General features: G+C 39.1%; 1 protein-coding gene and 1 pseudogene across 1 annotated transcript; both read left to right on the forward strand.

Annotated features, from left to right (window-relative positions):
• LOC109821101 (glutathione S-transferase T2-like) lies at positions 9,865 to 11,141 on the forward strand. Its single transcript, XM_020387297.1, has one exon. The coding sequence runs from the start codon at positions 9,865 to 9,867 to the stop codon at positions 10,948 to 10,950; it is 1,086 nt and encodes a 361-aa protein (XP_020242886.1). The 3' UTR covers positions 10,951 to 11,141.
• On the forward strand, positions 11,329 to 12,847 carry LOC109822944 (annotated as a pseudogene).

Genomic DNA, 14,132 nt, shown 5'->3' on the forward strand with positions numbered 1-14,132 from the left:
TAACTCCGCCCCTGCAACCAGTGATCACTATAGAGTAATGTAGACCTAAATTTTCTTGAAAGATAAATTTGCTATAATCCTAACAGATATTGGGGCAAATATCGTCGTAAGCGAATGGTTAACTTATTCAAAAGCTATCCCCTTTTTTTATTTATTATAAAATGTACATGTACAGTAGGGACAGTGGAGAATCAATCTAGTAAACTCTTTTTTTTTACTGCACCAGATTATGTGCTCTCATGTTTGGGTTGAATTGGAAGTTTTTATAATATGCTTCCGTCCAGATGGTGCAATTGGTGGACGATACGGAGCTAACCATTTTGAAGCTGGGGCATGAATCCCTGTCTTATCAGTTTCCATGTAAAAATAAAGATTTATTTGGTTGGCATTCTCTTATTATGAAATGGATGGTTACGATTCCATTTTTTGTTGGGTTAATTGTGGGTAGAGGGGCTGAAGATCCCTTACAGTTCTACTGGTGCAAATAGATCCTCCGTACTATCTACCTAGATATGGATAGACCCCTTTGATGAATTTTTTTGACTTAATTTAGAGTCAAAAAAATTAGCATTCGGGGGTCTATCTTCAGATGGGCGATACTATAGGGGGTTATCAGCAATTAACCCAACTTCTTTCTGGGTCTTTTCAAAGTATCCGCATAATTATAACTATAGGGGGTCAGTGAGAGCTCTGAGAACTTAACGTATTCTAAGAATTGTATTTTGGATGAAACAGGTCCACATATAATAATGTAATTTTAGATAAAAATTACACAACACACAGTGTCCAAATTCACCACTTACTATATATAAATCCGAAAGACAACTAAAATATCACTCACGATGCCTCCTCGGAGCCACTCGAAACTCCTAAAAAATACGTACAAATAACGATCAATACTATTGTAAACCATTGAAAATAATGAAGGTCATACTAACTTATCATACACCATTTAATTAAATAAATAAATCTTAAATTAACCAATGTACCTATTGTATTATATGGTCCACGGTCAAGCATGGTATGCATAAAAATTTTAATATTAGAAATCATAATCATATGCTAAAAATCAAATGGTTAGGTGTAAAGACAGTCAGCAAAAAATAAAAAAAAAGTTGCCGCAGAGCCGAACTTTGGTTCTGCCATGGCTTTAGACTCAAGCAAACCAACTAAGTCAAAGGCTAGAGCAATGAGACAAAACGTTAAGTTTTCAAGCCAGGGAATTACATCTTGATAAAAAACCAGTTATCTTTTTATTTTTTTCTGCGGAGATAAGAACCGACAAAGGCAGAAAGTAGGCGGCGATGAAAACGTACATTCGTAGGGTTTCTGAATATTTAAGATTTATTTACACTAAACCCCTCAATAAAAACTCTATTACAATATCTACTCTCTCTTAAATACCCTCTTATATTTATACTTTTGTTAATGTCAGTGAGTTAATCCAAGTGAAAGAGGCCAATGTTGTACCCAAAAAATTACTAAGTATAATAAATCCTCATAAGGCGGTCATGTATCATGTTTACCTGGCCTACGTTCCTCAAATCTAAGAACCCAAACCAGGTATGCACATAGCCTACTGGTTCCCAAAGGTGCATATCCGAGACGAAAGACGTCTTCAGGTCGGTCTCACAACTTGAATCCAAGAAGAAAAACGCCTTTAAATTGGGATCTACTCAAAGAGTTAGGAATTCTGAGACGAATGACGTCTTTCACTTGACTTCACTGCAGAATGTCTTGAACGATGAATTGATCTATTAGCTTCATCATACTGAGTCTTAGTCGCCATCGCATTTAATGCATCGCCACGGCCATTATGAGCCCTTCCCCATCGAAGTCAAATGACTCTTCGGATGACACTAGCATTTCTGCCACCCTGTCATTGTAGCATTAAATGCGAGGATGATTCACTTGCTTTGTTACTGACATGTGTAAAGCACTATTGTAGACAGTTAAAATGTATTTTTACTTAGGACGATGATCAGCTTGGATCCAAGAAGTGAACACCCATGGGCTAAACACTTCGAATAGGCCCAAAATCAAGCCCATAAGCTGCAGCGGAAGTCACCTCATGACTAAAGCGAATCTCGCCAAGCATCCCATGTCGACTAGACCCGACCAAGTCAAAACATGAGTTGACTCCAATGACATTCCCCAGACCGAGTCAAAAGGCGTCATTGGTCGGCCAAGCCTAGAGTCGAATTCTGTGTCAAATGCGAACTCATAAGTGAAGCTCATGAACCAATGAACTTCTCCCATGCCAAATGGACCAAGTCGTCCACTTCTGAAGAAGGCACGCCCACGTCAGCGGCAACCTTTGCCCACATCTTCAGCAAACCTCGTTGAGTCCGCAAAGTTCACCCAAATAGCTGTTTAGAGTTATTTGAGTTATTTTCAAGGGATAACTGCTCCTCACTAACTCCTTCTTTAATGACCACTTAACCCATAATTAAATGGATCGTTAACTCTCTCTTTTTGATACAGGTGTATCTTCTTCTCTGCTTCGGGAGCTTAGCGATCCTCATGGGAGCTTGAGGATAAATAATTCTCATAATTTCTTGAGAATAGAATCGTGGACGAAGTCGTTGAAGGCGGCAAAGGCGGTCAAAAGCAAGAAGACAATAAAAATCAGAAACTGGCACTAAGGCTCTGGCCGGTCGACCGAACCAAACTGGCGGTCGACTGATTTCATGCACGTTATAGGGTGATTTTGGTGTGCTCTGTTTAGTCGACCGTAGCATCTCTACCGGTCGACCGTTAGTAGGGTTCGATTGACCGCATACTCTTGTCGGTCGACCGATTACTGGGTAGTTGCAAGGTGGATTTTCCACCTCTCTGGTTGGTCGACCACGACATCTATGCCAGTCGACCGGATCGGGTTTCTTGCTCTAATTGGGACTCTGTTTTAACGTAGTTTCCTAATTTGTTTGAACTTGTTATTTACAAGTGTTTGCGTCGAAAGTTGGTTTATTCATGGAACTCATTACAACTTTAGTTGTTTACAACAAGTTCAAAAGAGTTAGTCTTTTTATAAGACTTTTCTTACACAAATAAAAAAATAAAAATACAACTCTTTTCAAACACACATAGAGGACGTTTATCACCCGCTGCTTCCATGTGATCTTTGCTTGTGATGGGGACGCGTTAGCCTATGGATCGTCACGGATCAGATCCAGTTGACAGAACAAAAGTTCAATGCTCTTGCTTTACAAAGAAAATAATTGTAGAAGTAAATAATCTCAACAAAGTAAGATTACTACTCTTCTCGAGATCAAAACAAAGTCTGATCTCAAGGAATGATGAAATGGGCCTCAGATCCTTCGAATAGCTCCCTCTTTATGTTGGAGTTCGCCAAGATCTGCTAGCCCTCCTCTGAAATTCATGGTTCACTCTCCAATTTGATAGCACCTTGCCTCTAATTTCAGATCTCCCATGTATAGGGGCCCTAGGCTTGTATTTATAGGCTTCATATGCAGTATTTTAGGATAGAAATTGATGATTTGATCTTATCCTCAATTAATAACCACTTAACTATGTTTAGAGATGATATCAAAGCAGTTGGGGAGGTTCTAGAATGAAAGAATCTCAAGAAAACTATCGAAAACACGTTTCGAGTGTTTCTGGGCGCGAGCCACCCTATGGTGGCTCGGCACTGTGTGAGCCACATGGCCTTGGTTTCTGGGCGCGAGCCACCCTATGGTGGCTCGGCACTGTGTGAGCCACATGGCCTTGGCCGAGACGTTTTAATGCAACTCGGCTGCCAGGGGCTTCTCTGGACTTTCTAGTTTGGTCTTGTTCCGTCGTTTTACGTATTTCGTCATTTTGTTGACTCGTACGCTTTATTGACTTGTTTCATGCAGTCGTTAGCTCTTTACGACACAGATAATCCTGTTTGACTTAAATAATGGCGTTCATCACCTTCTTTTTATTTTGAGTTGTGTGCGTAAACCTATAGGTAATTTTTGACGCCTACAGATACCCCTCCAAAGTGTTTTAGTCTTATTCTTTTATAAAGGAGCCTGTAATATTTTGGATATAATATGCCCAACCTTTAATTCGTCAACTTCTTCAGCTTTCAGTTTATTCAGTATTTTGTCGAATAGCTAAAATTCTTCTGGTGCTGCGTTTATCGTCTGACCGTTGTCAAAATCTTGAACTGAGACTGGCGTGTTAATATCTGAATTATCTCATATCGTTGAATCGATGTTGAACTGATCATTTTTGTCGGGAGTTTATATCTGAATCACGATTGAGCTCCCCGGGGTTAATTTGGAATTGAGAATAGTCCTGAGCCTTATTTTGGAAAAATTATCGACGCGTTGACCGGTGTCGACCTTTATTGTAACGCGTTGACCAGCGTTTGACCTTCGTTATAACGCGTTGACCAACGTTTAACCTTCGTCGTAATGTGTTGATCGACATTTGACCTTTGTCATAACCTATTGACCGGTGTTTGACCTTCGTCGTAATGCGTTGACCGATATTTAACCTTCGTTGTAACACGTTGACTAGCGTTTGATCTTTGTCGTAATGCGTTGATTGGCGTTTGACCTTTGTCGTAATGTGTTGATTGGTGTTTGACCTTCGTCGTAACGTGTTGACCAGTGTGAACACACTTTATACTCATACGTTAACTGGAGTCTACATCATTTAAGTGTAGAGGTTGCAGGACCAACCGTTAATGTTGGTTCATCTGCAGGTGTGGATCTTACCCTTATTTTTTTGTTAGTTGTTTGCTTAACCATAGGGGAGTTTTGGTTGTAAGACCAGCTATTGGAGCTAATACGGCTACCACTACGAATGTGTCCAAGGTCCTTCGTGGAAACTTTAGCTAAAATTGATGTTCTCCTGGGTGTTCAAGTTATGAGACCGACTGGTGAAGTTGGTGCGTTAGTGACTTTTGTACCTTATTACGATTACTCATTTTGTTTAGAATAAATAACCATAATACTTATAGGATTTTTGGCAAATGCTCAACCATAAATGAGTTTGTCGGACATTTACCGACTACCATTTGAGTCGGGCTAGAATGTAGATTTTAAGTCCATTCCACATGTGATGTTGATGCTACGATATTGAATACGTAGACTTTGTCATTCTTACGGAAAAAGGCTACCCGGCAATGTGCATAGGATTTTTGGTAAACCCTTAACCATCAACAGATTTGATGAGTCTTTACTAATCACCGTTTGAATCGGGCTAGCATGTGAATTATTTAAACCCGTTCCACATGTAATATTGTGCTAAAAGAATGAATTCTCTTAGATATGGTGCATAGGCTTTGTTAGTTTTATGGAAATAGACTAATCGACAACGCGTGTTAGGCGTAGACTTATCTCTACTTAGGGTTCAAGATAAAATTCTCCATACGTGTAAGGCATGGATTATAACGTTATTAATAACAGTCTGCCACGATGTTGAATACATGGGCTTTTGTTCTTTTTATGGTAAAAGACTAACCGACAACGTATGTTAGGCGTAGACTTATCTCTACTTAGGTTCAAGATAAAATTCCTCATGCATGAAATACATGAATTTTTGTGGCTATGATGTTGAATACGTAGACTTGGTCGTTTTCGAGGGAATGGACTACCCTGCAACATGTGTTAGATACAGACTTATCTCTATTTAAGAATCAAGATAAAGTCCCCCATGCATGTAAATCATGGATTTTGGTGGTGTCTTCTCTTGGGGCAAAGACGAACCCGGTGTCGGAGAGGAAGAATTTTATATTCTATCTTCTATTACAAAAGAAATTAAGAGTGGGATCTCCACTTCGAGAATCTGGAATGTGAAGCTAAGAGTGAGATCTTTACCCCAAAAATCAAAAAGGTCTAAATAACCCTAACTTTTATAGGATTGGTTACCCGATCAGAAGACAAAATTCTAACTTTGGTCCTAACTATAGGAAGGTTTGACCAAGAAATAGTAGGAGTGAAGATACAAATAACACTGAGAATGTTGACTCGTACAAATCACTCAGTGGGGATTTTCGATGTTAAGTGACTGTGGCTTAACCCAACGAGGGGGTGTTGTGTCAGACCTCAACGGTGGAAGTGTTAAAGACTTGGACAGAATGGGAGTTCGGGTGGATTTAACCACGAAGAATTTTGGTGGACCACCATTAGTTAATTTGATCAGTGAGAAACTTTGTGTTGAAGGATCGTGAATCATCAAGCACTCCACAGTTACATCGTGGGAATTTCGTGAGGAAAGATTTACCGAATGAGGTCATTAAATCTCATCTCAACGAAAGAGTGCTCGAAAAGTTACAGTGGGAGGGTTTTAATCATCTTAGAAATGCTTAAATAGCCATAGTGGGAGGTTCTTAATCTTGATTAAGAATTAATTATTCCGATGATTGGTTTTTACCTTGAATGATCGGTTTTGGGTTATCCTTAAGAATATCATGTATAGCATTCTCTAGGAATTTCCCATTAAAATGCCTCGAGGTATTACACCCCTAATTCTTTAGCGAAGCTGATACTAATTGTATTCGGCCACATTGTCAGGTTATCCTTAAGAATATTAAGAGTAATATTCTCTAGGAACTTCTCGTGTTGGAAATAAGGAAAGTAGTTTAATCTCGTATACCTGTCAGAGGTTGGCGGATTATCCTTAAGAATATTATGTGTAATATTCTCTAGGAACTTACCGTCAAAGGTAGGGAATAGTTTAGCCTTATATACCAGTTAGAGGTTGAGAAAATAGTTTATACTCGTATATCTGTTGGAGTATCAAGGATCAGTTTAAACCTCATATACCTGTCGGAGAAAACCGTTCTCAATTGGCTTATTTCGGCGTTACGAGTCAGCGTCAACCAAGACTTGAATGTTATTTTTGAGAGAGAAGCAAGCCTTGATGGGATGAAGTATACTCCTATGGTACGTACAGTATTTTGGATCCGAAGTATTGTTAGCTTCCTCCTGATTCGTAATAGATGGCAGCTTGATTTTGTTATTTTTAAGGAGGTATTTGAAGATAGCTGGAATCTCTTCATCCTTGAAGGAGTACTCTTTTTAGAGTCTTGAATTCGGAGTCCTTTGCTTTTTCTTAGGTTGCTGTTGTGACGTCTGATTAGCGTCAATAGCTGCTACAGGTGCCTTTCCCTTATCACGAGAAGCAAAATTCAAGTTCGGCGGTTAGTCGTCGGTTGGCCTCTTTCAAGCTTTTTTTCTTTTGAGAAAGCGTTCGGCCTATTCCCCGCGTAGTTTTAATTCTTTCCATATTGTGGATAGCATAACCCCCAGGGCTTCCAGTACATCAATGGAGAGATTATTATGGTATGTCTGTAAGATGAATTTCTCTATGACAGGATCTATGCAATTCATTACCTTATTACGGAAGCGTTTAACAAAGCTATCAACTGACTCCCCGTCCTTTTGCTTCTCATCCAAAAGGACTCCAATCAACACTTCAGTATTATCTTCGAAGAAGTTGTTGAGGAACAAACTTTCCATGTCGCCCCAACTATTTCAACTCTGCCTCTAGATTTTACTTCTATCCTAGGAGCTACTCAATGAAGAACATGTATACTAGTTACATGGCCAAGAATTTTTATTATTATTATTTTTTTTAATTTTATTTATTTTTATTTATTTTTTTTTGGGGGGGGGGGGGGGGGGCTTTGAAGCATCCTTGGAATATAAAGCATTTCAAAAAATACTTCTAAATGAATATAAATATAAATACTCTCCTTTAATGAAATTGTCATTTATTTTAACTAGGTTGTATATAGCCCTTGTGATTTATCCAAGGCACAAGATTTTGGTGACTTTTCAGTGTAAAACCAAGGAACGAAGGAAACCCTTGTGACTTGGTCTTCACCGACTCATCCAAGGCACAAAATCTTGGTGACTTTTTAGTATAAAACCAAAGAAGGAAACCCTTGCGTCTCAGTCATCACCGACTTGTCCAAGGCATAAGAACTTAGTGACTTTTTATTGTATCAGGCACAAAAAAAACTCATGCAACATGGCCATCACTAACTCGTCCAAGGCACAAGACTTGCATTACTATAAACCAAATTTGTGATCAACAAAGAAATGATTTTAGACAGAAACAATTCTGGATCAAAGAATCACTTTTATGGTTATACACATTTATTTTATACATAAATCATATGTATTGAACCCTTGGGGTGGCTAAGGAACTCCACTTAATGTATGACATCGAGTTTTTCAGAAAATTAAAATCCAATGGGTTCTCACTGGGAGAGTCAACCCTGAGACCTTGAAGTGCTACTTATAGACAGCTTACCACTTAAATTAAACCCTCTTGGATGTGGTCCTTGAACATTAAAAGAACATAAAAATGCTAATCTATAAATGACTATCTTTAGAAATTCCAAGCCTAAATTTGCATCAACCATTTGGTGTCGTTTAGAACATGTTTGGCAACTAGAAAGTAAATGAAAAGTAAATAAATAACTAGAAAGCTCCTTGACTTTTATAGATAGTTAAAATATATTCTATCCAGGCTAATGTTCGGCTGAGATCTAAGAAGCGAACGTCCATGGGCTAAATACTTCAAATGAGTCCAAAGTCAAGCCCATAGTAGACTATAGTAAAGTTCACTCAAACAGGCACATGAACATCGCTATACAGCCCACTTCGGCTCAGTCCATGGGCCACAAGTCGAGTTATGCGAAGTTTGCCATTTGATGTCAGTGAACTTTTCCCGCAACTATCCATATGGTCTACGTCACCCAAGATTCAGAAGTGATGGCCCACCCACGTCACCCAAGTTCAAGCAAGCCTCGCCTAAACACTTTCAGCGAACTTCACCAACCAATCAACAAACTTTGCTAATAGAATGTTTGAGAGCTGTTTTAAAGGAGTAATCGCTCTCCCATTATCTCCTGAATTAATCGCCACATAATCCACAATTAAAGGCCATTAACTCACACACTCTCTCTCTTAGCCTATAAGAGGAGAAGGAGATCGTTCGTTTAAGGAGATTGCCCACTTAGAGATCGAACACCCCATACACGCGTAAAGTTAACATTTCATCTCTTTCTTTCTCTCTCTGATATCAGTTCCAAGAGAAGACCGAGCCATCTTCCAAGTGACAATTAGAGATCAACGGCGAAAGATCTCGGATCATCAACGGAGTACGAGATCGACACTCCATCGACACGCAAAAAAGAACCCTTAAAAATATAAAATTTTCTTAGTTTCGATTACATTCTTTTTATTGTAGTATGTGCTAATTACAATATAAAAGACCCAAAACAACTTTCCATTTTTTTTCCTTATTTGACACAAGAAAAGTAACTGGAAAGCGAATGGAAAGAGAAAAGCCAATGGAAAGCGAAGAAAGAGGAGAAAAAAGTTAATATTTAATTATTTTCCTAACCATTTCTAAATTCATTGTTTTTAACCTGTGTTAAACTTCTCTGGTCATGCACGGCTTCAGTCTTCCTCCCTCCCTCAACTCCAAAAGTACTTCCATAGCTTCCAATTTCTCCCCCGCCCAAGAGTACTCTTTAGACCATATGCAGCAGGAGATTTTTTGTGGGGTATTTGAAGGCAGCTGGGGATTTTTTGTGGGGTGAAATAAATGAGATCGGAGAGAAGGTGAAAATTTCACCCCGGATGAATCTGACAAGCCCACGCGCGCGCCTTGATGCAAGCAGACACATGGCGAATTTCTATTGGGCAAGCTTTATTTTTTTCCTCCTTATTTTTATTTGATATTTTTTGAGATAAATACAATGAATTAATTTATAATTTTTATACCATTAATTTTTATTTTTCAAACTCTATAAATAGAGACTAACTTTGTGTCATTTGGACACAAAAAAAAAATCTGAGTTTCTACACCCTATTCTTCTTCTTTCTACAATTTGAAGCTAGTTTCTTCATGGATCCTTCACAAAACTATCCTAATTCAACATCCAAATATACAACGCCTCGAAAATACTCAAAATACGGGGATGCAGCCCAATTTTCAAATGCCGTACATGATGCAACCAAATTTCGGCATCAATATCCTTATCTCCCTTACGGTTATCCTCCAGTTCCGGGAAGCAGCTATGTTCCCTCCCATATGAATTGTCCTAACACGGAGTCGAGTGAGCCAGCGACACCCCGGTTTAGTAGCGGATCTACAGATATCCCAGAATTTTCCACCCAAATGTCTTTGGGAAATGTTGGTGGGGATACTCCTCACAGTTTTGTCCCTCCAACCCAACAATCAGCAAAGAGATCAAGTTATGAAACTTGGACCACCGAAGACAACATACTTTTACTAACTGGTTATTTTCACGTTAGTAATGATAGTGAGTTGGGGAACAACCAAAAGGGTGAAACTTTCTGGGGTAAAATTACACAGTACGTGAATGAGAACGCCAAAAGTGGAAAGGAGAGGATTGTGTCTCGGTGCCATAGTCATTTCAAAGACATCAACAGAAAGATATCCAGTTTCATTGGCTGCTACAGTACTGCATGTAGGGAGAAGCGTAGCGGTTGGTCCGATGAAAACTACATATCCAAGGCAAGAGAGTTGTACTTTGAGAAAATAGGTACGACGTTTAATTTGGTGGATGAGTGGAAGGTGGTTCGTAATCAACCCAAATATATGACAGGAGGAAATGCATCCGGTAGTAGTGGCTCTAAAAGAAAGAGTAGTGGTGAGGATGTTGAATCATCAACTCCTACCCTTGTACGTCCAGAGGGTAGGGACGTGGCAAAGAAGAAAGCTAGAGCTTCCTCTAGTAAAACATCTGTGTCAAGGAAATCAAAGGGGGCAATTGAGGAGGAGTTATCTAAGCTAGTCAGTGCTCATGAAAAATTTGAAGAGAAAAGATCAAGTACTGCTTCAGCTATGAATAACCTGGCTCATTCCAAGAATATGGAGATGTGGTTATTCTTGAAAAACAAACCAGATCGTGACGATGAAGATGAAGAAGCTTATAATATGTTGAGGAAGAACCTGTTTGGAAAATAAGACCTTCTCAAGAAGTTATGATTGTGTGTTTTCTTTCTGATGTTTTTGTGTGCCGTTTGTTTAATTTTGGAGTTGTGTGGGTGCCTATGTTTGTTGAATGTATTAATAAAAGTGTTGTTTATGTTTGAATAAAATTGTTGTTTATGTTTCAATAAAGCCGATTGATAATGACTTCTCACTGCATAATAGTACAAAAGATACAATTACTACTCACTGCAAAAACAAACAAATGTTGAATTGACCTTTCACTGCAAAAAATACAAAGGATGAAATGACTACACCTGCATAATAATACAAAATATGAATTGACAACTCTCTGCACATGCATGCCCTATGACACATGTCTCTGCAATTGCATGTGAATTCAATTATTTGAACAACTACCCTTCATTATATAAACTGATCAGATGCACATCATAAGTATACCTATCAACATTTCAAAAATCATAGCATCCAATGGATCCTTTCCTAAATGAGTTTAGTCTAGAAGAGTTCCAACAACAATGGGAAATAGAAGAAAAAATACTTGATAGGCAGCGAGAACTTCTTAAAGAATTGCAAAGGAGAAGCGAACAACCACGTAAGAGGAAATCCATACATAGAGATCATCATGCAGCGCATGAGAGACTCATGGCCGACTACTTTGCCGAGTCATGCACTTACACTGACGCCCAGTTCCGACGCAGGTATCGAATGAAAAGGCCTCTCTTTCTACGAATTGTGGACTCTATATCAAATTACGACGATTACTTCACACAACGGCGCAATAATGCGGGCAAGCTTGGGTTAACGCCTATCCAGAAGTGTACGGCTGCCATACGCATGCTCGCATATGGAGTCGCAGCCGATGCTTGTGATGAGTACGTCAAGATAGGAGAATCCACTGCTATCGAGTGTACTCGCAAGTTTTGCGAAGGGGTAATAGCATTGTTTCAAGATGAATACTTACGACGACCAAATGTGGAAGACTTGCAGAGGTTGCTCCAAGTTGGACAGGAACGTGGATTCCCAGGGATGATTGGAAGTATTGATTGCATGCACTGGCAGTGGAAAAATTGTCCTAAGGCTTGGCAAGGGCAGTTTACTAGTGGACACAAGGGGACGGCAACAGTTATCCTCGAGGCAGTTGCGTCATATGATTTGTGGATATGACATGCTTTTTCAGGGCTTCTAAGGCTTGGCAAGGGCAGTTTACTAGTGGACACAAGGGGACGGCAACAGTTATCCTCGAGGCAGTTGCGTCATATGATTTGTGGATATGGCATGCTTTTTCAGGGCTTCCTGGTAGTTTGAATGACATAAATGTACTAGATAGGTCACCGGTTTTTGACGACATTGAGTCTGGTGAAGCTCCACGTGTAAACTTCACCGTGAATGGGCGGGAGTATAATCTTGCATACTATCTTGCCGACGGAATCTACCCTAAGTGGCCTGTCTTCGTGCAGTCAATTCAAATGCCCTAAGGCAACAAACATCAATTTTTTGCCAAACAACAGGAATCATGCAGGAAGGACGTGGAACGCGCATTCGGGGTACTCCAAGCACGCTTCGCTATTGTCCGCCAACCAGCTAGAATGTGGGATCTTGATGTCTTAGGAAAAATAATGAGGGCGTGCATTATTTTACATAACATGATAGTAGAGGATGAACGAGATACGTATTCGCGAAACTGGGAAAATATCGACTTTGAACCGTCGAACAATGCTAGCTCTAGCGCCTCTTTTAATGTTCAAACAGACGTGTTGCCGGAGTTTCAAGTCCATGTTCAACACCGATCTGAGGCAGATAATCAGACTAGAGCGGAACTACGAGATAAGACCCAACATATTCAGCTGAAGAAGGATCTCATCGAGCACATTTGGCAGAAGTTTGGGACAACCTCCGATTAGATTTACCAATTTAGTGTGTTTTCTGGCATGTTTTCAATAATTTGGGTGTGTTTGGTTTTCCGTATGCTTAATAAAATCGTGTGTTATTTTATGTTAACATAAAAATATTATTGAAAATTAAATTAATAATATATATTTAAATATTATATATTATTTATTGAATTATTAATAAATTATAATTATAAATATATGAGTTATAATAATAATAATAATAATAAAATAGTAATATATATGAAATAGGAAAAAGAATGAATAAATATGGTGAGGTATATGTTGAAGTGAAGTGGTTTATGGTGGGTCCCAAATAAAGTAAAAAACTTTCTGAAAAATCTCCTGCTGTAGAGTTGATAGGGAAATGAAGATTATTGAATTAAATAAAGTGATGTGGCAGGAGAGAAGGAGGTGAAATTTCACCTCCTGCTGGAGATGGTCTTACGGCATCCGACCACGCAAGATCCATTCCTTAGAAAATATGGAAATGTGATTATATCGAAAGGGTATAAATGTGAATGCTAGGGGATTGGATTGATCCGGTGCTTCAAATATTGTCATATGTTTGTTATTTAGTACTTTGCTTATAGTATTTGCTCTCTTTGAAGATAATATTCTTAATGGGCAAGTGTACCTCGGTGATCAATCAGACACGACATACATCAATCAGACACGACATACACCACCCGCCCACCATTACTTCTACTTTTTTTTATCCCAAAATTATTATTTCTTACTTAAAAAATTTATTGGAAATCTGTAAATCAAGATTATAACATAAAATAAAATCCGAATTAAATAAGTAAGAGATAAGAAAAATCAGACCTGACGGGAGTAGTCGTGTAATCACTGTCCTAGAAGATTGAGAACCGGCCTATCGTCCTGACGCAAATGGTTCCCACCACCCTAATGGCAAAAGCCCTCGAAAACGGCCGGCCTCTGTACTCGAGCGAGAGCTTCTGCTCAGATAAAGAAGGTTGCCCAAAATAACACTATTGAGAAAATAGTAGCACAAATTCCCGTTATAATTTTCTCTCTATTTCTTTTTCTTTTCTTTCTTTACTAGTGTGCAGCCCGTGCGCAGCACGGTGTTTTTTTTTTTTTTTTGCTACAGTGTTCCCGCCGTTTTTAAACTATCCCGGTTTGAATTTTCTGGGGTGCTACAGTAACTCGCCTGCTACAGTGCCATTCCCGAGCTGCTACAGTAACCGATCTGCTACAGTGGCTTTTAAATTTCTCAGCTGCTACAGTAATACTGCTACAGTAAATCTGCTGTAGCATAAACAGTGACTCTCTGGTTCT

Source organism: Asparagus officinalis, chromosome 8 (assembly GCF_001876935.1).
Source record: "Asparagus officinalis chromosome 8, Aspof.V1, whole genome shotgun sequence".
Taxonomy (NCBI): Eukaryota; Viridiplantae; Streptophyta; class Magnoliopsida; order Asparagales; family Asparagaceae; genus Asparagus; species Asparagus officinalis.